The 27,908-nt window shown below is 39.3% G+C and overlaps 1 protein-coding gene across 1 annotated transcript; it reads right to left on the reverse strand.

Annotated features, from left to right (window-relative positions):
• Positions 1 to 47: 47 nt before the first annotated feature.
• Positions 48 to 27,895, reverse strand: LOC126485147 (protein pelota). The gene is made up of 9 exons (XM_050108813.1): positions 27,701 to 27,895; positions 27,501 to 27,593; positions 27,276 to 27,426; positions 21,791 to 21,904; positions 21,555 to 21,695; positions 20,757 to 20,979; positions 13,167 to 13,359; positions 4,455 to 4,561; positions 48 to 271 (listed from the first exon to the last, which is right to left on the reverse strand). The coding sequence occupies exons 1-9, from the start codon at positions 27,739 to 27,741 to the stop codon at positions 177 to 179; spliced, it is 1,158 nt and encodes a 385-aa protein (XP_049964770.1). The 5' UTR covers positions 27,742 to 27,895; the 3' UTR covers positions 48 to 176.
• Between the last annotated feature and the right edge of the window lie 13 nt (positions 27,896 to 27,908).

Consider the following 27,908-nt stretch of genomic DNA (forward strand, 5'->3'; position numbering starts at 1 on the left):
GTTTGATCTTTTTAAAGTGGCTGATATGAAGATAAAATAAAGTTGCATTTATATGCGGGTAGTATATATATTAATCATCTTGTACAACACCCATAAGCTCCTTATAAATACAGATACAGAGTCTTTAAATAAATACAAAACAAAATAAACATAATATATTGATGACTGACATGCCACTAGGTTTCTTTTTCATCTTCACTTTCATCTTCATCCTCTAATTCTGGCATAGGAAATCGTAAGATAGCTGCTACACCAGTCAGCTGATCCAATTCTGAAAAAATAAAGCATTGAAAAATTTACTGCAAAATAATCATCACCTACACAATTCGTATAGTGTATAGTGGAGTTTACATAAGAAGACCCCTGACAGTTGTTGTGGGCTGGGAGCAGCAGCTTTGTGCATCTACCTCTACCAATCACATACCACCATTTTGTAAACTACTGTTTTCACGTGCAGCTGTTAGCACTATGCAGTTGAAGCTGGCACCAGCATTGCTAACTGTCGTGGTTATCTTACATCAACGGCACCAGCATTGCTAACTATCGTGGTTATCTTACATCAACCTGACTATAGCTAAATAAAACTAAATTTTTGTCACCCATGGAAATAAGTGTAATATGAATGATTATTTTCAGTGTCGTTCACAAGTCACATCTATGGCTCCTCCCTGAAGCTTCAGTCCCTTCAACAAATACATCCTGTCATTAAGTATGCTGCTTCCAGACTCCTTCAGTCACCTGAATTGTATCTTTCCTTTTTTACGTTCTTTAATGTCTCTTGAGGTCATAGTTATCACTTCAATTTGTCACCCCCATCCTCTGTAATTTTTGTATGTGCTCATCTGTTCCAAAAGAAAAAAAGTTCTGGAAATTTATATATACAAGTGAACACATGGTCAGTCTGAATAGATAGGGAACAGTGTCCTCAAACACTAGGTAAGTCTTCCAAATGATTCGCATTACCCAATTAGATGAACAAATGGCTGGAAATATATTTTACTTTCAGTTCAATATATTTATAAAATAATGAAACATATTTTTAAAAACAAGGCTAGGCTACAAATCTTCATCATTTTAATTCCTCTCCACGTATGCTGCCAACATTTAATATCCTTTAATGTGTGTTGAAGTGTTTAAATTCATATAAGCTACTTATCACCATGCACAGTAATACATACAGATACACCCCATTATACGTGGATTTGTTATTTGCATTTTTACATATAAACAATTTTAGTTTTAAATCCACTGCTGTCATGCAGTAACAGTACCCTGAAGCAGTAGAGGGTTAGCGCATTTAAACACGCTTCTCCTGTCATGTTTGCGAGATGTAAATCATCAGTTCAGGTCATTAGAGCTGTGAAGCTCCACTCAGCAGTACCTGTATTAAAAATGTTGGGTAAAAGGAATGGAAGTGTGCACATCGAGGGAAAGAAGAGAGTATGCATTTCGTATTCATTAGAAAGAGAGAGAGAGAGAGAGAGAGAGAGTTTTGGATTGCTATGAGAAAGGTAAGCGTATTGTTGACATTTAACATACTTTGGGACTTACTGAAGCCACAGCGAGAACTGTTCATGACAGTGCGAAATTAGTTCAAGAAGCTGCTCACTGTTCAACTGACTTATGTGTGGCTAGAGTGACCAAATCTAACACGGAATGGAAAAATGCTAAGCCATTGGACCGAGCACCACAGCCAACAGCACAGACCTCTCTCTTGAGCAGTTAAAGCCAAGAGCTTGTATGAAGGTTTAATTAAAGAAGAGGGCGATCCATCATGTTTCTCAGTGAGCTCAGGTTGCTCTGACCACTTCTAGCATCGTTTTAGTTTTCACAAAATTAAAATGACAGGAGAGGCATCTGTGGCAGACAAAGTTGGAGGCGAGTAATTTAAAATGAGGTTTAAGAAAATGTGACAGAAAAAGGCTAGACTGTGAAGTACCGTATTTACTCGAATCTAAGCCACACTTTTTTTCCGGTTTTTGTAATCCAAAAAACCGCCTGCAGCTTAAGAATCGGATGCAAAGTAAGCGGAAGTTCTGAAAAATGTTGGTAGGTGCCGCCATCGAATATATGTAGCGCTACAACAGGTATGTCTTGCAGGCACAAAGATAAATAATGGCGCCAAAACCTCTTCGTCAGTAAATAAATTAAAAAAAAAGGTGGAAAACGAGCTTTTTTCTCCGCTCCGATTTTCGACCACTGCACTTTCATACATTATCCAACGAAGTAAATAGAAATTTCGTATTGTTCATCTTCTAGCAGCATTTCAATGTACTACGAAAATCCGACTGGCAAGACTGTTTGGAGTGTTTGTCAATATGGGAAACTTTACGTCCTGAATTTTTTCCTACCTGTGAGAAGAGATGGTTGCTACTAGGAACTTTTATGAATTGTGAATCACATACAGTATTCTCTTCACCATACGAATATAAACATTTTGCCATGTATTCTTTCGTGTTTGCTGCTGTCTGCCTAATAAACTACGAAACTAGAGCGAGAGCACAGCAAACGCGGAAGAATACACAAATCATGTCATGTTTACATTCGTATCATTCTTATGCCTAATAGTGATACAGTCAGAAATGAAGCACGGCAATTGACTAGATTTTTAAATCTAAGATGACTCTAATTTCTGTGCAGAATATAATGTACTAAAGAGGCGTCTGCAAAGATTTTAAACGGAGAAGAATGTTCGCTAAACTCTCGTTCAGAACATCTTCCATCATATGCAGTCTATTATTTGGTTCTTGTTGATCATTATCAAAGAAAGCAGCAGTGTAAGTAACCGCGCACAAGAGCAAGCCATCATCAGAATGCGACAAACAATGCATGACACAGTACAGTAATGCATTTTCAGCTTAGAGTGACGTAAACACATAACGGCACTTATCAGATCAAAGAAAAATAAGCAATCAATTCAAACCCGACAAAGCACGTGAAAAAGGAAGGGTACCCGTATAAATACGGACGGAGCGCCTGACGCATAGCAATGGCTTCCTGGTAAAGCTTAACTGCTAAGCTTACGACTCGAACCAAACTACTGTAGCTGTATCGTCATTCGTTCGACCTCAATTGTGTCTCGTATCATAATGGACCAACTTAGTTTCGATTTGGAGGTGCGGCCTAAAACTTTTATCTCGCCTTGAATTTCGAGTCTCAAATTTCAGGTGCGGCTTAGAATCAGGAAAATTTTTTTCCTTGATTTCGAGTCTCATTTTTCAAGTGCGGCTTAGATTCGAGTGCGGCTTCGATTCGAGTAAATACGGTATGTTTTCAGCCTTGATGAAATGGGCTCATTTTAGAAACAAATGCCTGGCGGCCCATCCATTTCTATTCAAGAAAAACCAGTAAGTGCCTTGATTCAGACTGCCAAGGGTCAATGTACTGAAATATGGTATCCCGGCTGAGACACAAAGTTGAAATATGCTCACTATTTTTTATTTACTTAAATTTGGCATATTTCGTGGCAGTACCTTTTCCGTTAGATGTTTACAAGGCGATATTTGTCTTGGCTTCAGTTGTCTAGTGGAAGTATGATTCCACAATGCATCTTTGTCGGCTGCAGAAATGACCTGGTTCAAAGAGTTTGCCTCATTTTTGGTGCTTCAAATACCATTTCTTCGAATGTGGTTTCTTCTTAAAGTTTATATAAAAAAATAGTAACATAATTCAAAATTATTTATGACGGCGACCTGCACATTGTTCTACCATCAACACACACCACGAGATCACTGCCGACTGACTATAGTCAAAGACGACTCCAGCGTCAAAGACATTTTACACAACACACAAGCTTCCACTTGTAATCAGTATCTTTGCTATTCTTCGACACATTTACTAATAGTAATCAATATGCTTTCACTCTCAAAAATATAAGTAAATTAACATATAATAAGACAAATTATAATAAAAAAAATTCTGACAAAAAATATAAGAAAACATTTACAATTTGGTATCAACAAATCCGGTAGAAAATAACACATCTCCCAGATCCATTACAGTACCCTTCTTTTCAGAGGAAATGCTGCAGTGAACTGCAAATTAAAGCGCCTTATGTTCTGCCACTCTCAAAATCCTATGGAACTAAACAGTTGTGACAAGAGCAGACTGGGAGTTCAATGGACATGGAATAATAATTTTAGTGCATTATTGTGTGTTTCAATGTTAAATTTTTAAGTATATGATGACAAGGCAGTCGGTCAGTACTGTTGGGCCTTCCAAGGTCTGTTTGGATGGAGTTTAATTTAGTTTATAAATTTTGCACTGAAACGTGTTTAAGGAAGAGGATAATGGTTATTTTTGGTATAAATACTACAAAACCCTGCTATTTTAAACTTAAAAATACACATAAAATGCCTCTCCATTTAAGTGAATCTGATATACATAGCGATTCTATGGAATGTAACAATTGTATCTAATAAGATATACCAGTACTTCAAAACTTTGATACTTACGTTCACCAGATACATGCATACTCGAGAAGATCTTCACATCACCTCCAGATTCTCTTACTCCATCAACCAGAGCTACATATTCTTTCCTTTGTTTAACATCTTGTATTCTGAAATTAAAAACACCATGTTCCTACATGAAAAAGCCTCATAATTGTTAGTTTTTGAAATAAGATTGCAATATATTGCTCAAATGTCTATCAGAAGGTCTGTAGACGGTGTTTATAAGGGAAACAAACCTGAGGACAATGTTATAGTAAGGGAAGGGGAATAGATGAAGATGAGGCCATCTTTCCTAATATGTCACACAATGAACAGAAAATCTTGTTTGCAGAGTATAAAGTGAAAGTGACAAACAAGAATTACAGTATGCATTAAACCAAACCTACTGCATGTTTTTGCAGTAAAATTATATCAATTTTCAAACCAATTCTTATCTATTGGATGATGCAGTTGTCAATAATTGCTCCATTTCCTAATCATCTCCATTCAACATTTATCTCAGTTCAATAAAACTTTGTATGTTGTCAATATTGGTGGTGGTCAAATATTATGCATTTTCTTAGCTCAAAATAATTATTAAAAAGGCGGTCTAAGTAACCAATTGGACTGTTCGATTATCAGTTTAGTGAAAACAATTATACTACTGTCCACACTTTTACAAAGCCAACATAACACTCCTCAGCTGGAAGAAGGAAGTATGATCGTATGCTCCTTCTGGTGGACTTGCCTAAAGGAACAGCATGAAAACAAATTAGTTGGCTCGCATCATGTTTTCACTGGCAAGTAGCCCAGTTACTGCGGTTTTAAGACCACTGTAACCTAATTAATGTATTGTCTAATATGAAAGGGACACTTTTCAAACACTACATGAATTGGAAAATCAAAAGATATATCTAAAAAGCTGTTATGCAATACAGAATACAGTTCAGTCACACTAACAGACACACTTTGATGAATATAATTTAATATCACATTACAACAAGTATAAAACAAGGCAATGAGGTAAGATTAGATACACAAAAATGTACCAGGCCACAGACCTTGGTGAGATGGCGCAACACTAAGATACTGGATTCCCATTCACTAAGGCAATGGTTCAAATAGCCAACTTGTGCTTTTGATGACTGAACTATCCTACCATCACAAACACCTTGTAATACTGTCATAAATGCATTACCAGTTTTTGCTGTCACATTATCGTGCATAAAATAACTGTAGGTCTTGTTAGTTTTAGTTAGATTGCAATATATTGTTCAAATGTCTATCAGAAGGTCTGTAGATGGTGTTTATAAGGGAAACAAACCTGATGACAATGTTATAGCAAGGGAAGGGAAATAGGTGAAGATGAGATGGGAGGTATACAATACTGCAAGAATAATTTAACAGTGTGCTGTAAGACCTAAATGGAAATAAGACCCTTGCAGTGGACAACATTGTCTAAGATTTACTGAAATCCTCAGGAGAGCCAACCAAGACAAAATTATCTACCTAATGTTCAAGATGTACGAGACAGGCAAAATACAACCAGACTCCAGGAAAAATGTAATACAGTAATTGCATTTCCGAAGAAGAAAGATGCTGACAGGTGTGATTACAACCAAACCACCAGTTTAACAAGTAATGGTTGGAAAATATTAACACAAATTATTTACAGAAGAATGTTATCCTTGTAGAAACCAAACTCATGGCAGACAGGTTGGGTTCCAGAGAAGAGTAGGAACATGTAGGGCAATTCTTCGCTCAGCGATGTACATTAGAAGACACGCTGAAGAAAGGCAAACCTATGTTTGTATCATTTGTAGCTCTTTTTTTCCTTTGACAATGCTAGTTAGAATACACTCATTGCAATTCTGAAGTTGCCTGGGAGAAATTATAGGTAGCAAAAGATTATTAACAACTTGCACAGAAAACAGAAAGAAAGCTGGACCAGTGTGAGTAGGGTTAGTATTCAGATGTCCGTACAAACTTAATTATGTGTGCAGTAGTTCATCCATCCTGGGAATTGAGAATCTCGTCTATTTTTGCCTGTTATTAATATCGACAATGGCAAGATTTTGGTTCCAGGAATTCCACGACATTCAAGAACCTTTCTTATTTCAAGTTTAAATTTTTTGTGTAATTTGCTATTGTAGTTTTTCATTTATTAGTTTTGGAGTTATATTAACACATTAATTAATAAAAGCTAATTAGTAATTGTGATGCACTGACATTGTTGTTCAATATAGCATTGGACGAAGTGATCAGGCAGTGGAGAGCAATAGACGAAAAAATGGGAATACCAAAGACCCATGTGGGGTACAAAAAGGACAACAGGGCTCAAGTGGACTGCCTAGCCTTTGCAGATGACATAGCAATAATGAGACGGAAGAAGATGCAAAGACACAACTTGACAACTTAAGTAAGGTAGCCAGAAAGGTGGGACTGAGGATCGCCTATAACAAGACAGAGACATTAAACACCACTGCAGACTGGGAAACACTGGAAGGCACTGTGCAAATGGTGGACAAATTTAAATACCTGGGAGGATTTATAACAGGAAGGAACAGGAGCAAGGAGGGAATAACAGAGAGGATAAAGAAGATGAGGTCAGCCTTCCGCATGACGAGAGAGGTATACAACAAAAAGAATATATCCACAGAGGCAAAGATAAGCCACTACAAGGCAACAGTGAGGAATGCAGTATTATATGCTGCTGAGACGATGACACTAGGAAGAAATGGGGCAGAGCAACTAGAGAAAGAAGAGAGGAAAATGCTGAGAAAAATACTAGGTCCCCAGAGAGGTGGATGCGAAGACCTAGGGAAGAATTGTACCGGAACATGAGAACAATATCCAGAGAAATCAGACTCAAAAGGGCAAGGTTTGCTGAGCACGTAGTTAGGATGAGTATGGACAGAATGACGAAGAGAGTGTGGGAAACAACAGGGAGGACAAGGGGAAAAACAGGAACCAAGTGGATTGTTGAACTTCGGAAGGAGTGGTTGAAATTGGGGATCAAGGTCGAAGGAAAGAAAAATTGGAGGAACAAATATACACCGACAAATATGCCGGAGGTCAATGGCAGAGAAGAATACAGGAAAAGATTAGAATGTCACCAGTGGAGCCGCCACGAGAAACGGAAACTGAAGATCTCGGAAGAAGAGCGGGAGAGGAGAAGAGAGAGAATGAAGAGGTTCTGGGAGAAGAAGAGGAAAATGCAGTCCACGAAGGGGCTACCCGTGGTCCTCCAGAGGCCGTAACGCAAGAGGAAGAAGATGCACTGACTTTGTCTGTCGTTGTGATTACTGGTAAAATGTGACTGAAGTCCCTGGAGAATTAAATGGTGCAGTTGGCTACAGGGCTATTGTTGTCACACAAATGTCGAATTGTTTTGTGGAATGCTTTGACAGATATTCTATAGAATACTGGAACCATACCTCAAGCAATGGAAGTGCAATCCCACATCAATTATTAGTGTTAGTTTGATTTCAAACCTTGACAATCCTATACATGTCATAGGCATAGACTGTCAAGGAATATTTGTTAGTAGAATGAGCAGTTTGTAAATGACTTGCAATGCTAGCACCTTGTGGTGCAGTAGTTGGGTGGCCTTATGCCTGTCTCCACTAGATGGTAAAGATGTCATTTTCATAGCAACAAGGGATTTCACTTCATCCTCAGCCAATCAGCCCGAAATATTTGTACATGATACACACAAAACTTCCTCATGAATCACTTTAGCTCTTTCTAGATCAAAATCCCTAGAACAGTTCCTGAAAACTAGATCAAAATCCCCAGAATAGTTCCTGAGACTTCTGATGGATTACGAGTGCAATGTAAGTTTGTAATGGCAAAAAATTATTTTTTATGTGATATAATTACAAAATAACAATTTCTGGATATTTTTCCTTCACTTGTAGTGTGAAACCTCGCTTCCTGCTAAATTTCATGATTCTCCGTCAATGGGAAGTGCACTATAGGCTATGATGAGTGAGTCTGTGAGTATCAGAAAATAACCATACATTTTGATTGTATCGGCCATATCTTTTGATTGTATTGACTCAAAAGCTAAATTTTTTACACTGCCAAGGGGCCTTAGTATATGATATAACCTTCAACTTGATACCTCTATCCATTCCTGAGAAAAAGGGGTCTTAACAGGTGGACAGACAGGCATCCAGATAACAAAATTATCCTATAAGGACCCCACTTTTGCTGACTGAGGTACAGAACCATAAAAAGAGCAATTCTGGATAAACATCTCAAACCTGCACATGCTGCAATAGCCAGTTGCAGTACTGACACAAGCAACAATATCTGAACTGACCAGTTAATTAGTTAAGTTACAGCCTCAGTCAGTGCACTGCTTTGTGATTAGATGCTACTGACACACCAGTTGGAAGTCCTAGATTCTGCTATAATTTTCACAGACTTCTTTACAAGGCCACTCCTAACTAATCTAGTTTATTTTTTTGATTCAAACCAATACGCCATCTGTCACACTGGACAACAGGTGAGTGTGCGTACAGTGTCTGCAGCCTGCCTACAGACGTATTAGCTCGCAAACAATGCCAGGAATGGTAACTATTAAATGTATTTATTCTACAGAAGTGTGCAGTAGGAACAGTAACGTAAAACTGAATACCATACATCTTGCAGAACCCTCTTCAGGGATCTTGGAAGTCTTAAACTCGTATACCAAAACACTGAATCCCTAATCATGTTTGCAGTTAATAATAAGAGAAAATTTAAGATGAACTATAAAATTCACAACCACAATGCAACACTGCTTTCAATTAAATAACAAATCATCATCATTTCAGTGTAATCACACAAAATAGTTAGGAGTATGTGTTGCAGCAGCCTTTCGGCATGCCAGGTTCGTGCAGCTAACAGCAATACAGGACAGAGGAATTGCATCACATCATCTCTTCAGATGAGTTAACATTTCTATACAGCACCACAATGGACAATCTGTGTGTTGAGACTCCAAGGAGAATAAATGTTGCCAGATTTAATTCATCATCATCATACGAGATCATTATAAAGTGTCACGGTATAGAGTGCCATTGGTACATGACACAGGTAACACTGTCCGCCTGCTTAGTTGACTGGTAATGTGTCTGCCTACCATACAGCAGGCCTGGGTACAATTATCAGCCAGATTGGAGATTTTCTCCACTCGTGGGCTAGGTGCTGTGCTCTTCTCATCAGCATTTCATCACCGACAAGCACGTCGCCCAATGTGGCGTCACCTGAAATGACTTGTACCTTGGCAGCCGAACTTCCCCGGATGGGGCCTCCTGGCCATCAATGCCACATGATTTTTTCATAGGTAACACATTTCTGATGTTAAGGTTGGCAGCTGTGCCCTAACTTCGAGTTCTCTGTGATGTTATCTTTCAACAATATAATGCAACACTGCATGTTGCCATGGTGTCCTGGTGAACCTCAGCACGGAGGGTGCTCGACTGCTGCCCTTGCTAGCATGTTCTTCAGACCTCTAACCAACTGAAAAACACCTAGTCACAGGTTGCTGAAAGATTGGCATGCCATTACTCGCCAGTCACTTCGATGGATGAACTGCCAGAGTTGAAGCTGTACAAACTGACATATCCGTATCAGTTCATCCCAGCTCAGTTCAGTTCAATGATCAACTGAGTGACAGTATCGGTTTTGTCAGCGGTAGCTGTTCTGGATACTAAATTTTGCACTCTGCGTCGCCCAAATAACCTGCAAATTTAGTAATGTATTCTTCCCATTATACAGTACATGCAAAATAAGTAAAATCATTACTTTCTATCCTTCCTGGTTTTGCAAGTTTAATAGCCAGTAGTGCAGAATGAAGGAAGAGCAGGGTTGAAAGTCCCATCAATGAGAAGACCATTAGAGACAAAGTGAAAGAGGAAGAGCAGAAGCTTTGTTTCAAAGTATATGCTTTATAAATCAAACACTCTCTCTCTCTCTCTCTCTCTCTCTCTCTCTCTCTCTCTCTCTCTCTCTACATCTGCGAAGGCTCTCCTACGTGATGGTTAATATGTTGTGAAACTCAGCAATGATGTCACATAAATCTTTTCAGAATAGCTTATTTTTATGCAATGAATGCCACCCGATGAATGAGTAAATTCTGTTTGCATTAATTCATTACTTACTATACACAATTAAGTCATCAATGATACTACATTTAGTAACAATCACGTATCTCCCTCTCAATATAAGTAAATTTAGTTTTTCTTCCACCGATGTGTGTACAAGACAATGGTTCATAGACTTTTACACTAACTTGATACAGTACCCAGGCAAAATTGTGTGTTCACCAGTCCCAATGATGTGACGTCTCTATCCCCCATCCACGAAATCTATACCATGGTGGGTTCCATAGCTTACGTTCCACCAGATCCCCCTGGCAACTGACACACGTGCTCCAATGTCCAACAGTATTCACCAATTCTTCTTCCCCACTATCCCCTGACTGCACAATCCCTCCTCTGCATACAATTTCACAGCATCTTATTTTACTGCCACTGCATCTACTTCCACTGCCCATGATTGGCAACACAGCTTCCATACATTCCCCATCTCTCCACATCTGTAACACCTTATATTCACCGAAAACACTGTCCGTCTAGCTTGCAATCCAGTTGACATGTCAATTTCCTAGGATTCTACTGTCAATCTGTCAGCTGTGCACAAATCAACTGGAACCACTGACTTAACACTCCTTGAAATTTCCGAAGGCAAACCTCACATCAAGTCCCCTCTGCTCAGCCTCCCTTCGTTCTGTTCCCTTCGTTCCTTCTGCTCAGCCTCCCTTCGTTCTGGCACTATTTCATTCTGTTGACCTTTGAAATAACCCCTTTTTTTTAAATTCTCCAAACATCCTAGCTCCCTTGAGAGCCTCTGTATAGCCCGCATAAGTTTTTTTCTTCTTCAATTAATTTTGCTGCTGTCAAAAATTCTATATCAGACCAACCTTCTATCTCTGCCAAATTCCCAACATCCTCCATAAATGCTTGCACATCCTCAGCTGATTTACCAGAGAAAGGAGCAACTAAGCTTGCGACTGACAAATCTACATTTTCCTGTGGCAACTGGGCTTCTACTAAACCATGTAACTTTCTTTTAGCTGCTGTCAATTGTGCTAACCTTTCCGACAATAAATGAACTGCCTCCTTGCTTTCCAGACTCTGCTGAAGCCTTACCCTTCTCGACACACATTTTTAAGACTAACAACTACAAGAGATACAAAATAAAATACATTCACTTAATTCTTGCTTTTAAACGTTAGCAGTTTTCATTTTCGGCACTGTCTAACAATATGCCTGTAACAATTACACATGAAACACATTACTGATATCAGTTCTGCACATGGTGCTGAATGACCTTCCAAGTTACACTGAATACAAGTACTAGACAATCGTGATCTCCATTAACCCGTAAGTGCGATAAATTCACTGGCTCCTTATTTTTAACTAAATTTTTAACTAAATTCACAGCAGTAGTGCTCCTTTTCCACAACCAAGACATTTTGACAATAACAATTATATTTCTTGACTCACTGTACTGTAGGCTCAGACGTTCTGCTGAAAAGGCAATGTCAATACTCCGACACCAATGAAGGTGCCTGATGGATATGGGATGAAGGGGGACACCATGCAGTACCAGTCACACAGCCAGAAGTTCCCAAACTGCTTTATTAACGCTCCCTGCCAGAGTTTGATACAGGAAGCAGCTGCTTGGCTGAGGCACCTAGTGCCCCCTGTGGCTTCTCATCCAGCAATGCTGACAAGAGCATAGCACTGGCCGAGCAGCAGCTCATGACTCAATCACCTCTGTCAGTGACGACTTTGTTCTCGTTTGCCTCGGCTAAGAATGACCACAAGTGTGGTGGTGTGATTCGTGCATACAGTGCTGTCCAGCAAACAGTGAGTGGGACATGTAATGGCAGTGACCCACTGCCCCGCATTAATGGCCACCAAACTGCTTCCCTCGGCCCATCCTGCCCCGATGTGGTGGTGGCTCCAACCCCTGTGGTTTCAGAGCAGACTGCCCTGTTTCAGTGCCAAACTGTGGTCCACAAACAGTATTCCAAATGGCACCCAAGTAAAGCTGTGATATGAGACAAATGACTTAAGCATAAAGTGGCTAGTTATTTATATGCTTTTGAGCTGCACTTGCATGGACTTTGCTGTGTCTTGTGGCACATATGCTAAATACTACAGCAGCTACCAGTAGATAGTGCTGTGTCAACTGTTTCCACACACTCCCCAAGTTGGATCACCTCGCAATGTCGTAACAGGCACATGGTATTTTGTATGGCAAAACACCTACATTCACCTGCTCCTGGCATTGCTGCACTATAGTTCCTACTCTGTGCATGCCTGACCAAATATTGTCATTGTGCTAAATAACATAACAAGCAGGATTCTGTATCATTGCACCATCAGTTAGCAACTTCCCTTGAATGCACAATACCAGCATTTTGTAAAGAGTTTCTGTGTGGGACGAGCTAGGACTACAATTTGCGTCACTTTTCATTAAACTTAGTAATGAAGGGGAAGCTGTCACCCAAATCAACTGTTATATTACTAAGAGACTTTAAAACATAGACAGTAAGAACTGCTCAGTTGGCTTATTCTTCTTCTACAACATTTTCTCTCACCTTCCCGCTTTTTCTGTGTAGACAAAGTAGCTGAAGTACAGTAACTGAATCAAAACAAACTGGAAACTTACCTAAAAAGTTTGTCTGATATTAGCAATGTCTCAACTGCCTGTGCTTCATTTGCTTTTTCAACATGTTTTTTGCCATAGAATGCTTTTGCAGGTTCTGTCTGCAACATTGTGTAGAAAGATTCCAGAACTCTGACTTCACCACTTGCCTTAGTATCGGCCATCTTAGCGGCAACAGCAGGGTCAGTGAGAACCTCTAAAATATACAGGGATAAAAATACAAGCACAATTAGTACCAAATCATACATATGGTCTATGTAAAATGAGCACTGAAAGTTGTAGTATGTCATGCACCAGTATAGTAGTTGATAGAACATGAGGATAAACTTACTAGCTTTTCTCATCTAGGAAGATAACAAATATGTAGTAGGTATGTGATATTAATTACCTCTCACAACTGTACAGGACATTCTACTGGATATAAATCGATTAATTAGTTATTCACAAAAGAGAAATAAATGTTTAATATAACATATCCAAATGGGAAGACCCAAAGACAACATAAGTTTGAATGGTCTAGGATTTGCTGATGACCTTGCTTTCTTGCCCAACAGTATTCAGGAAACCAAACAAGTTATCTCACTAGAGTAAATACCACAGAAAATTGGTCTTGGAATATCCTTCGAAAAAACAGCCATCATGTTAACCGACCCACCACTCATAAACCAAATTGCTATAGGAAACCAAGAAATGAAAATTATAGATAAATTTAAATATCTGGAAGAAATCATAACATGTAACCTCAATGAAAAGCCAACATAGCATAACAGAATAAACAAACTGATTAGAGCACAATATATCACCAAGAACACCTACAACAAAAAGAGCCTGTGAAAAGCAACAAAATTAAAACACTACACAACAGTCACTCAACCAAAAATAACATGCGCAAGTGAAACCGTCTTCAATACAACCAACACTGCACAAATAGACAAAATACTAAAAATAGAGAGAAGAATCATCAGAACATGCATCAACAAATTGTACCAGAAAGAAGGACACTGGAGGGTAGCTACAAATGAAACAGTCTGTGGTGTCACCGCCAGACACCACACTTGCTAGGTGGTAGCTTAAATCGGCCGCGGTCCATTTAGTACATGTCGGACCCGCGTGTCGCCACTGTGTGATCGCAGACCTAGCGCCACCACAAGGCAGGTCTCGATATACGATAGAGCACTCGCCCCCAGTTGTACGGACGACATTGCTAGCGACAATACGGACGAAGCCTCCCTCTCATTTGCCGAGAGACAGTTAGAATAGCCTTCTGCTAAGTCCATGGCTACGACCTAGCAAGGCGCCATTAGCCTTACCTAGTTTGAGAGTTATCGTATAAATGTCTCAAGAAGAACGCTGTATTCATCAAAGAATAAAAGTTAAGTATAAAGCAGCTACGTACTTTTCTTGCTACCATTCAATAGTTATCCTGTTCCAGACTTGACGCCAGTCGGCGTGTGTGTACGCGTGCCTTTCTTTCGGCTCCCTTCCCAGTGTGGCGTAGCAAGCTTGTTACGCCACAACACAGTCTCCAAGGAAATAGAACCGGTAATGAGTACAACCAGGAAGAAACGCATTTCATTTTTCGGACATCTAATCAGAACACCAGAGAACAGGATCAGGAGAATAGAAAAATTGTGGTATAGTAAGTGCAACATTAAGTGGATTACAGAAATCAAGGAAGATATGGACGAGCTACAGGTTACATTGGAAGACCTAAGAAACAAAACTGACAAAATCTGGAAACTCACAGACAAACAAACCAGACTGCAAATGAGAATTAACAAACAGACAATAAGAAGGGTGATTTCCGATGAAGAAAAAAGGATGAGATCCAAGAGAATGAAGACGTACTGGGCAGACAGGAAACTGAAAAATTCCTTGTATTAAGTTGGCTAGAGTGGGCCAATGAAGGTCATAAAATGTAAATAAATAATAACATATCTGTTGAAACTTCACCACTGAGGAACTACCAAATTTACAAAGTACATTTGACTTCCAAACATAATTGACACTGGTCAAAATGTCCTAGTGATTAGCCATGGCAGAGAGCTGCTACTATCAAAGTGCCTATTACCAATCATTTTTCAAATTAAGCACTCTTTAAATTGACCAATAAATAGTAAATATTGACAGTCATATCACGTGCTACAATGCATACAGCTCTTGCATTAATAATGGGACAGCCCCCTCTCTGGAGTTTTGCAGGCAGTATTGTGTGCTGTTATAAGGACAGAAGGAAGGCTAATGTATAAAATTCTGTCGAGATTATTAGAAATTGAGCACAAGTTTGGGTTGCACAAAGATAGGATAGGGATTGGGCACTGGACTTTTTGAAGAAACCAATTTTACATTTGTCTGAAATTATTTGATGAAATCATAAATCCAGAAGACCAGATGAGGCTTAAAACACTGCTCCTAGTGCATGCAAGTCAAATGCTTTAACTCTCACATTCATTGCATTAATTCTATTCACTGTCAATAATGGTGATGAGTAATACAACAATTCTTAATGTGAAAGTCAGACCTGAATCAAAAGTCAAACAATGAAAAATCCAGGATGAAATCATGACAATATTATGAAAAGGATAGACTGCTTCTTGCCATATAGCAGAAATGGGGAGTCACAGATAGGGGTAACGCACAGACTGCTACCAAGTAAGCTCCGAATTACACCACACACACACACACACACACACACACACACACACACATATTCACATTCACATTCATGCACACAAGACCACTTTCTCTGGCTACCGAGGCTAGACCAGACTGACCTTGGCAACCAGACACACTGATCGTGTGTGTGTGGTCTTGTCTAATTTGGACAATGCCTTTTGGCCAAAAGTTTACTTTATAAAAGTCTTTTCGTTGTGCCTGCCTGCAATTCAACAGCTCCATTATATGGTGAGTAACAACATAGCCTTTTCATAACATTGTTAATTACATAAAATTAAATTATGACAGCAATTCCATTGTCAGCCTATAGTTGTACACTTTCATATAAATATCTTAAAAACTGATATTTGATTACACTTCAGAAACTGAACCAAAGTCTCAATAGGTAATAGCACAAGAACCCAAAAACTGCAACTTTTTAAGTTTCATTTATTAAAAAATAGATAGAATTTGTCCAAACCTGTTGTCTGCAAAACAAGACAACCTTACTGTCTCATTCACTAAAAATTTACATTTACCCTCTGTTTTTTACACTCTTTTTCTAAATAAAGCAAGCCATGTTTCCAACATTTTCACATTTCTTTTGCTTTCTATGTGCATTTTGATTTAGTCCCCTGTGCTGGTAAGTACAGTGTTCATTTTGCGCATCTACTGACAAACAGTCTTAGATCATCTGGTGGACTGGAATTAGCTTGAAGTCAATGACTGTTAATTCCATTCATATAACAGGCATCTAGTATCAAAACTGACCATGTCAATGAAGGCATATTTTTCAAAATGGATGAAAAATCTCTACAGACACAACGATGGGCACATACATTTTTCTTTCATAGTTCCATCCTTAATGGTTTAATATTTAAATTCTACTGTTTATTGAAATCTCATATAGAACCCATTTTTTTAGTTAATTTAAGTTTAGACTTGGCTTTTTTTTAATTTTATATAATTTTACTCTTTTTAAATTCCAAAGTCTTGAGGAAAAAAGCATTTAAATGAAAATAACATGACAATGTAATTACTTTTCTTTAAAAAAATCTCAAAATAAATTGGTCAATAAATTACTAAGAACATCTAAAACTGAGGCGAATACAAAATAGGATTTCTCTCACTAAAAGTCTGTAGTTAACTTAAATATTGAACACAATAAAAATAAAAGATCTGCAAATAATCAAGTATGTTAATAGAATTATTATTATTATTATAACAGACACTGTTCACGTATATTAAGTAATACTGTTGGTGTAGGTCTCAATTCGCTCCCGTTTAAATTACAATATCAGGGATCTCGTGTGAATCACTGATGCAAACTTTGGAGACTGTGTTCGAACTCTCATTACCTGTGCAAGCTGGTTCATTAGCTAATATTATTGTTTTATATAACTGCAATGACTAAAGATCTTCCCATGTTGGGATAATGTGTTTATGCAGGAGATTTTTTATGTCTTTTGTTTCAAAGACAGGTAGAGTAATGTCTCTGATCACTGTGTGAGTTGTCATTTGAGCCAGCAATTTTCCTCTTTTACACAGACTTTGGTACTTCCAATATCATAATTGTAAAACACCTCCTCTTTTAGACACACACGCTTTTGTGCCTTCTCTCTTTTCTTCATAATAATTCTTTTGGTCTTAGCTATGGAAAATGCCACTGACAAGGGAACCTCCCCATCGCACCCCCCTCAGATTTAGTTATAAGTTAGCACAATGGATAGGCCTTGAGAAACTGAAGACAGATCAATCGGGAAAACAGGAAGAAGTTGTGTGGAACTATGAAAAAAATAAGCAAAATATACAAACTGAGTAGTCCATGCGCAAGATAGGCAACATCAAGGATAGTGTGAGCTCAGGAGCGCCGTGGTCCCTTCCTTTATTTTCGCGAAGTTATGATCTGTCCGTTAGTTCATTGACGTCTCTGTTCACTGTAATAAGTTTAGTGTCTGCTCTAGAGCACTTGGTAGAGCACTTGCCCGCGAAAGGCAAAGGTCCCGAGTTCGAGTCTCGGTCGGGCACACAGTTTTAATCTGCCAGGAAGTTTCATATCAGCGCACACTCCGCTGCAGAGTGAAAATCTCATTCTGGAAACATCCCCCAGGCTGTGGCTAAGCCATGTCTCCGCAATATCCTTTCTTTCAGGAGTGCTAGTTCTGCAAGGTTCGCAGGAGAACTTCTGTAAAGTTTGGAAGGTAGGAGACGAGATACTGGCAGAAGTAAAGCTGTGGGTACCGGACGTGAGTCGTGCTTCGGTAGCTCAGATGGTAGAGCACTTGCCCGCGAAAGGCAAAGGTCCCGAGTTCGAGTCTCGGTCGGGCACACAGTTTTAATCTGCCAGGAAGTTTCATATGTTTTTAACATTTTCAAATTTTTCCTTGTGTAGACCGTCAAATCCTGCATATGTCCAACCACATCTGAACATGTCTTGGAATTTTGGAGGGAGAAGTTGATTATGTGTGAGTGCCTGAACTTTGATAATTGTCTGAAAATAAAAAATTAAACTTTTCACTCGAGGGAAGACTTGAACCAAGGACCTCTCGCTCCGCAGCTCCTCACGCTAACCACGGGACCACAGCGCTCCTGAGCTCACACTATCCTTGATGTTGCCTATCTTGCACATGGACTACTCAGTTCGTGTATTTTGCTTATTTTTTCATAGTTCCACACAACTTCTTCCTGTTTTCTCGATTGATCTGTGTTCAGTTTTTCAAGGCCTATCCACTGTGCCAACTTATAACTAAATCTGAGGGGGGTGTGATGAGGAGGTTCCCTTGTGAGAAGGAAGCTTCATTACATCAGCACTTTATAAATCTGGAGGTTTCATCTATTGATGCACTCTGAACAGTACACATGTTGCAATACACAATAATGACAAAATACAATCACCAAGGAAATAGGATTGCTTTCATGTCAATCACAGCTACACAGATACTCTGCAAGCCACTGTACAGTGCATGGTGGAGGGTACCCTGCACCACTACTAATTATTTTCTTTCCTGTTCCACTTTGCAAATAGAGCAAGACTTTGTAAGAGCACTAATTTCTCATATCTTATCTTCGTGGTCCTTATGTGCAGTGTATGTTGGAGACAGCTGAAAGTTCTGCAGTTAAGTTCCAAATGCCAGTTCACTGAATTTTTTCAACAGTGTTCCTCGAAAAGAACATTACCTCCAGGGATTCCCATTTGAGTTCCTACAGCATTTCTGTAATGCCTGCATGTTGTTCGAAACTATCTGGTACGGATCCCCAACAGTAGAGCAGTACTCAAGTAGGTGTAGCACTATCATCCTACATGCGACCTCCTTTAAAGGTGAAACACACTTTCCTAAAATTCTCCCAGTAAACCGAAGTCAACCATTCACCTTCCCTACTGCAATCCTCACATGCACATTTCATTTCATACTGCTTTGCAACTTTATGCTCAGATATTTAAATGGCGTGACTGTGTTGAGCAGGACACTACTAATACTGTATCCAAACCATACAGATTTTTTTCTGTTCATTCACATTAACTTATACTTTTCTACATTTAGCTGCGTTTCATAACACATGGTACGAAGCCCGCAAATGTGGGAATTAGTGCAAAAGATTGGCAGAATATAACAAATTGCCTACTGATATGGTCACATTATTGCGTAATGTGACAACACAAAATTCCATACAAAAAATGCAGTGACATGAAGACCGTTGCTCATTCCTGGACATGACCAGTTATGAATTCACTGGTGCAAAACTTGGCCCATTCTGTTGTACAATCAAGAATTCAATGCTCTGTGACACAAAGATGTGGCTGATTTTAACGCAGATTCTAGTTTTACCTGATAGTGATATACTTTAAATTGAAAACTTGAACTCATTTTTGAAAATTTTGAGATTTGGCCAGTTTTGATACTAGATGCCTCATATCCTGAATTAGGAAAAATCAACAGTTTTCTAACTCCAAGTCATTTCAAAGTGAATAGAATCATCTTGGCAAAACTTCCTAAACCCAAGATCTATTACATCAGCCCCTCCTGTACTCTCAAAAGATTTCACTCACATTCTGGTGTAACACTTGTTACAGATAATAACAAAATACAGCAGTAATCAAGCGATGTGCAAGTTTGTGAACTAAAAATTAAATACTAACAAGGCAGAGAACTGATGGTAAAAGTGAACTCACTTTACACTGATTTCACAAATAGAATATTTATTTTCCCAAATCTCCATGTAAAGGAGGATCACATTGTGCACAGGGAAGGTGACACAATAACAGAATATGTGTAAGTATGTAATACACAAACAACTGAATGAGTTATTGCTTTTTTTGAGAAACCACGTAAGCATTCAACTCAAGTGATATATTAGACCATTGTATACAGGTAAAAATGGTTACAATGGAACTGAATCTGGTTCTTCTCAAAAATGAGTCATCTGCTATCACTGCAAAACATACTACGCAAGAGAGCTAAGCCAACAAGGCATTGCATCTTTCACTTGATCTATTACCCCTATTTCAACATTAATAACTACCTGGTTTCATTCTAGATCTTACCACATTGACTCAATTTTCTGCCCGTTCTAATTATTGAAGAATCTTGTGGGTGGATGGCTGACATTAATTTTGCTTTCACACATCTTATTTTTCAGTCAACGGTAGGGCCAACAGTGCTGAAATATTTATTTGTACGAAGAATACTGGATGATAAAAAAAAAAAAGGCAAAACAACATAATTCTTGATGAATGAGATCAGACAAAAGAGAAAATTCCATTGAAAGTCACTCCTATTTTCATTATAATCTGAAAACACCAAGTGCGATGGAAGTGAATTTCATCTAAACATTACAGTTTTCAAGTAACTCACTTACCTGATGCCCAAATCTCTTCCTACTGGTTCCTGTCAATGTGATCATCAAATATTTCTTAAATACACAGATGATTCTACTCACCTCTCAAGGAATGCTTGAAGCCACTTGATGAATGAACAAGCATAAACTTGCTTTTATTTTCTAACAACATTTTGTTATCAGTTTTTACTGCTTGTTGGAACATATATTCATAGAACTGGTCTCTGACAAATCCTGGACTTGCTATCAAAACACATTTTACAATATCGAAGTTGACGTGACGAAGAATTCCCTGCATCACACTTTCAAAAAATCTTGCCATACCCTGGAAATATTTAAGAAAGTTTTACACATTCCATGTTTACCAAGTTACCGTTAAAAAATAATCTACATAAATATTATAAAACCAATCAAAAATTTTCAGAATCTGTGTCACAGTACTATGTAAAAAGGAGAAATTAAACACTAAATTGCATCTATTGTATATAATAGTAATGGAAATTCCAGGGTGAAGCAATACATAAAATACGGGAAAGGCAACCACTCACCTATAGCAAATCAATGCATGGATCACACACACACACACACACACACACACACACACACACACACACACAAACAAACAGAAAACAGTAGCTTTACAGTACTAGCTCTTAGTCTAACAAAAGTACATACATTCAACAAACAACCAAACACACGCCCCAATGTACATTCCCACCTCAATTTGTTTTCACAATAGCTGATTATCATGCATGAATAATGGCACTAACTGCTTCTTCCTAACTAGTTATTTATACCTTCATTCCTAACCACTTACATATACATACCTCAAGCCTACATATATTCTATTTGTCCAGTGCCTCCTTATGAACAGCCTCACAGCTTATTCACTGTACTTACTTTCTCATGTTGCTGTACATTCCCTTTTCTTTTCCGTGGTATGCTTTGATCAATTTTTGCCCGTACCAAAGTCATCGTGGATGTAATAAGGCAAATATGAGCCAGCCCCTCTTGCATAACTACCGCTGCCACATCAGCATTCTGTAAGTAAAGTAAAAATCACTTTGGCACATTGTATCTTTATTGCAGTCAGTAAAAATAGTGAACTATAGTAACCACATACAATGCTTACATACCTGTGTAGGATCACAAGCAATATTAACTCTTTCCAGTGATACAGAATCCCATTCTGGCTTTGAAAGTGTGAATTTTCTGTTCACTTCAAGATCCAGGGTATGGTAGGCTCCCATCTGTGATTAAAAGACAAAAAGGAAATCCATGAGAAACCAATAAGTTCTACCAATATGTAAATCTCTCATCATGTTATACAAGATAAAATGTCATCAACAGATACAGAGGAAACTTTATAGCCTAAAGAACTGGCAGTACCACCAATGAACATGTGCTGAATCAGATTCAGAGAATTGGTGACTGGTGTATGGACTGCCAGTGGCACATAACGCAAAAGAATGTAACAAATCGTGCAAGAGCAGCAAAGAGGTCTATTATTCTCAATTAAACTGTTGGTGACATATACTGTAAACAGCAACAACCTAAGATACGAGGCCTGTCTAAAAAGTATTCAACCTTTGGCCAGAAGAAATATTTTGAATACCTATGGGGTTGGGACCCTAATCCCCTTCCAAGTAGGTAGGCCCCTTGCGCTTGCACACACTTAGCCCACCGATCCTTCCACTGCTGGAAACACCTCTGGAAGTCTTCTCTTGGAATAGTGTTCAGCTCTGTCGTCGTGTTCTGCATTATCTCTTCTCTACTCTCAAAACGGGATCCTTTCAGTGGCATCTTCAATTTTACTCGCTCCAACCTCTTGGGCAATCTCCCGCACAGTCAAATGACGATCTGCTATCACCAAATTTTGAACCCTCTCAACAAGAGCTGCACTCTGAGCAGTTTGGGGCCTCCCAGAACACTGGTCACTCTCCGCTGATGTGCAGCCATTTTTGAATCGATCGAACCACTCCTTAATTTGTGTTACACCCACCGCATCTTCTCCCAACACCTGCTGAATCTTACGAATTGTTTTGCTTTGAGAATCACCAAGCTTTTGACAAAATTTCATGCAGTATCTTTGCTCAATACGTTCAGTCATCTTGAGAGAATCGGTAAACCGACGAACACGTTGTGTAGTACCTCACTCAGCGACCGAAAGGCAGCAACTGGGAAGGGACAAAATTCACACATGAGCATAAATGTCTCTTCCTTTACTGTGTACAGTGACGCTGCGCTATCGTCTCTATTTTGCACAGGAAAATCAAAGGTCGGATACTTTTTAGACAGACCTCATACATAGGGGATAACAATCTGGAGTGATGTAAAGCGAAAAGAGCATCATACGCAAATGGAACAGGCAATGGGAAGAAACAACAATGGTACAAGAAGTACCTCCCACCACACACTGTTTGGTATATTGCATTGTATAGACGTACAGAGTGATTTTGCTATATGAGGACAAACTACAGGAAACAATCCCTGAGAGAATAAGGAGCAAAAAGAAAGGTCATATGGACACATGGCCAGAAATGTGTTTCAAGGGAGGTACACTCAGTTGAAAAAGGTGATAAAAGTCTTTGACAGAACAGATTTCAATAACTGATATCACACATATAAACACTTCAGATAATTGGGAGTGTTCTGTCTGTATTAGTTTCAGTCCACACTTACGAGGGTAGTGAGCTGGAGTACCATCATGTACTAGCCACATTATCCTTTGTAACATGAAAGGCACGTCTGCCAGCAGGGAAGGCAGGGTGACCAGTAGGAAGTGCAGATAGGCCTCGCCTGTGAGGCATTGAGAAAGGATGACTGGTCCCACAAGAAGATCACCAATAATCCCCCCCCCACACACACACACACACATTGAGGCTGAAATACTGCTGATGGTTCGCTGTCACCGTGGAATCTCTGTAGCCTATAGGTGGGTTCTGATAATATCACCCTCATACAGATAGCCTCCTCTACCAACAGGATTGATGACAGAAATCCCGCCACAGTGCTGGCCTGTGTATGAACCAATGACAAAACCATAACCACGGCAGTAAGTTTGTATGTAATAAAGCAAATTCAAAAATACATAATGCTACATACACTCTTCTTGTTCAAGCATTTTCACCTACCTGATGGACACACACACACACACACACACACACACACAAACAAACAAACAAACAAACAAACAATTAGAGATATCCAAACAGTGCACACTCCACTGTACAGTGAAAGGCTCATTCTGAGTAGTTACCAAGTTACAGAAAAGGTAAAGCTGTCATCAACATAAAGGTTGGTTTGAACACAGTGCTTTATACGCATGGTCCTATTGGAGGTGGTACGCCATTTCCTAACTCCAACCTTTGAAAACAAACATGAACTACAAGAAACTTCTTTTTTTTATGAGGTTAGCAGTTTTGGTCTGTTTTAGACAATCTTCAGACCTCCCACCACGCCGGTAGGCGGTCGCAGTTAGCATTTGTGAAGTTGTAGCACCTGCTCCATTCACTGCCACCGTCTACCAGCATGGTGTGAGGTCTGAAGATGGCTAAAACAGACAGAAACTGATAACCTCATAAAAAAGGAAGTTTCCTGAAGCTGTGACTCTTCACATTCATTTTTAAGTAATAAAAAACTGCTGTTCTCCAAGAAAACTGTTTCAACCTTTGAACTGTCAGTTATAGGAGGACATGCACTTCAAAATGAACTTCGAACTATGGTGCAACTTGGGGTTGAACTTTTAGCGAGATTCTTTACTACAGGTTGTGTGGTGGTTTATATTGGAGGTCTGTATGACAGATGAAAATGTTATACTCTTTCATCACATACAATCTAACATTACACATTTTAATTCTCTATAATTGTAATTCATTAGTTCTACAAAATCATTTCTTGAGAGGCTTCCTATATAAAGTTTCTGACCACTTTCCTCCCCACTCATCAGCCCATATTAATTTGGTTCTCTGTATCACAGTGCTTCGCAGGACACTGAGTTGGAGAAGTTCTGCTGTCTGGTAATTTGTGTCCTTCTCCAAACCAGCTACAGAGACACATCAGTTACACCTCAGAGACACATCAGTTACACCTCACGGTTAGAATACATTTGGAATAGTAGTATGATGATAGGTTTTTAACTTTCTGCAGATCACTGGTAAATATCTCTCTCTCTGTGTGTGTGTGTGTGTGTGTGTGTGTGTGTGTGTGAGAGGGGGAGAGAGAGAGAGAGAGAGAGAGAGAGAGAGAGAGAGAGAGAGAGAGAGATATGTTTGGCTCTTAAAAGTGCTGTTGTGGGGTCGCTGCATGTCGTTTTCGCCATGAGAGATACGAGATCTAGTTCAGCCTCCATTTGTGTAGACTTTTAGCCGTCCTGGTGTGCAGAAGCTGACACCCTCCGTACAGCGGCCTCATCTCTCGTATATCCTGTGGCTGAATATTGTGCACCTGTCTGGTACAGGAGCGTGCATGCCAGTAAGACTGACATTCAGCTGGATGGCTCCACGAGAATTGTAAAGGGCACCCTGAGATCAACCCCACTACCTTGGTTGTCTGCTCTCTGTAGAGTCACCCTAGCACATTTGAGACGACAAGAAGCAGCAACCCACGAACAGGAAAAGATTAATAATGTAATGTTTTCCCATAGGCTACCCACCCAGGAAATACTGCTCAAACCATCCTGCACGTGTCTCAAATCAAGAAAACCATTCTGGATAGCTCGATAACCCAAACACACACACACACACACACACACACACACACACACACACAAACTTGCTGCCTCAGAGATTTATTTTGTAAGTCAATACATGTTGGCTCAAAGGTTATGTACTAGATAATAACTTTCCTTATTTCTTACGAGAGCACACTTTGACAATGTTGCCATTAAAATTCACTTCTTGGGTGATAAATACCTAGGAGTAATCCTTAAGGAAATGGATCTTGTACCATGGACATCTGAGGCATTTCTAATAGAATGAGGACATTAATACAGGGCTTGTTTAAGTGATTAGAAAACAGTGGGTTGATTCAATAACTCCACACAAATTAGGGTAAAAGTTAATAGTGAACATCATCTCTCCACTTTGCATATTTCAGTAGATGTACAACATGTACAGAGCATGCACCAAAATGCTCATCAGAAGCTTGTCCACTACCTAATAACAGTTTTCTGAATTTACCTTGTAGGTTTAGTTTTTATGACAAAATGTGTTTAAATAGGAATGAATGTAAACTACAACCTTTATTTGGAATTTTCACTCATTGTCTTTGCCAATACACAACCAAATTATCACCTTTCAAGCTAGCCTATGACTAGCACTATGCTACAAATCAGTCCAGCACCACAACCAAGATTTCATGGTTGGTCCAATATAACACTTTGGCCTAATTCCGAGTAAATGAGCAATAATACTTAAAGGCTTGTAGGATACTACACCATGCACTGTACAATGGCTTGCAGTGTGTGTATGTAGACAGAGAAAAAACAATATACAGGGTGAGCACAAGGACTTGCACCGACTATAACAATTTATTACAGAATAACCGTTTGACATAATGAGTTACATTTGATGCCGTTACATAGATTAGTGTTAACAGTTTTTTTTAAGACCACTTACGTTAGTAAACCTCAATGTGTACTCCCTTGGTAGCTTGGAGAATATCGAGGCAGTATTCCAGTTCTCAACAGGTGTTTTGTAACATGCGTTCTGTCACAGTACCCGCAGCAGCTTGTATCCTAGCCTTCAGTTTGTCGACGTCAGCAACTGGTGCGACGAAGACTCTGTCCCTGATATAGCCCCCCCCCAAAAAAAGTCAAGGGACGTAATTTCCTGGATGAAACACTTCCGGATCGGTGCATTGGCAGGAACGTTCTAACACCCTGGCTTCCCCGCTCTCCAGACATTACGCCCCTTGACATTTTTTTTCTGGGGCTATATCAAGGACAGGGTCTTCGTCACACCAGTTGCTGATGTCAACAAACTGAAGGCTAGGATACAAGCTGCTGTGGGTACTGTGACAGAACACAGTACGAAACACCTGACGGGAACTGGAATATCACCTCGACATTCTTCAAGCTACCAAGGGAGCACACATTGGGGTTTAATAAAGTAACTTGTCTTTAAAAAAAGCTGGTAACACTAACCTATGTAATGGCATCAAATGTAAATTATTATGTCAAACGGTTAATCTGTAATAAATTGTTATAATCAGGGCAAGACTTTGTGTTCACCCTGTATAACATGCAATGCAAAACTGGAGAGTAGACAGTATGTGACAATATTCAGTTGACAACCAAGATCACATTAAGCCATCACAAAATAAGCTTAGTGGGGCGGAGGGGGGGGGGGGCGTGGGGGAGGCACAATCACACACTAGCCACATCATTTGAGCAAACCACTTTATGTTTGTGAAATGCTTAGCCTATGGAATTTATGTGATTGCGTAATACTTGGATACATTCTGTGCTTTGTAAAACTTAAAAATTTTGCAGGGTTTATGACCTAGTGAGCTAAGGAAATATTATTACACTATGGTTAGAAATAACAACTTCAGGATTGATCTCACATTCCCACAAGCGAGTGAAGTGCACTGTGTTGGATCTGAATACATTTAACTTACCTTGACATACTGATTTTCTTCCACATTTCTGCCTTTCAGTCTTAGCATACATGCTTGAGTATCAAAATCGATGGCCTCAACGCGAATTGTTAGAGTTGTTCGAACCCGGTTACTTGTGGATGATCCTGTGGAGGACTCTGTCTGCACTTTCCTGTCAAACAAAACTGTCATTGACCAACAATACTCTATGTGCATATGATACCAATCGTAGAAGCTGACACATACCTTATTGTTGAAGCTCTCACACAATCTCCCTCGCTGATTAGGTTATATGCGTGCCACATGTCCTCCGTCTCCTCCGGAATAAGGGAAACACTCCTTTTTTTATCAAAAATAAAAGTGATGTTGAGTGACGTTAAACATATTCGCACAATACTTTAATTTTTTCTTCTGTGATGTAACATTACACGAAAATCTATACATACCCTTCTCCATCCTTGTCAACACTTTTGTGGACTAGTTTCATTTCGTTTCTGTTTTTTTCTCGAGCATTTCCAAGTTGCAAACACGTCTCACGCACGACACACTCATTTTCATAACAGCGTCTACCACACTTTCACTTACACCAGCATTGACCGGAAGCAACGAAAATCTAGTTGTGCGGAAGGTTCTCAGCTCTGCCACCTGACGGCG

This window comes from Schistocerca serialis, chromosome 1 (assembly GCF_023864345.2).
Source record: "Schistocerca serialis cubense isolate TAMUIC-IGC-003099 chromosome 1, iqSchSeri2.2, whole genome shotgun sequence".
Lineage (NCBI taxonomy): Eukaryota > Metazoa > Arthropoda > Insecta > Orthoptera > Acrididae > Schistocerca > Schistocerca serialis.

Excerpts from the sequence above, each read along its gene's own strand:
- LOC126485147 (XM_050108813.1), bottom strand. The coding sequence starts at position 27,741 with ATGAAACTAGTCCACAAAAGTGTTGACAAGGATGGAGAAGG. Across the intron at positions 20,980-21,554 it reads ATGTACAGCAACATGAGAAA|GGTATGGCAAGATTTTTTGA; the intron begins GTAAGTACAGTG and ends AAATATTTCCAG. Across the intron at positions 4,562-13,166 it reads ATATCAGACAAACTTTTTAG|AATACAAGATGTTAAACAAA; the intron begins GTAAGTTTCCAG and ends TTTTAATTTCAG.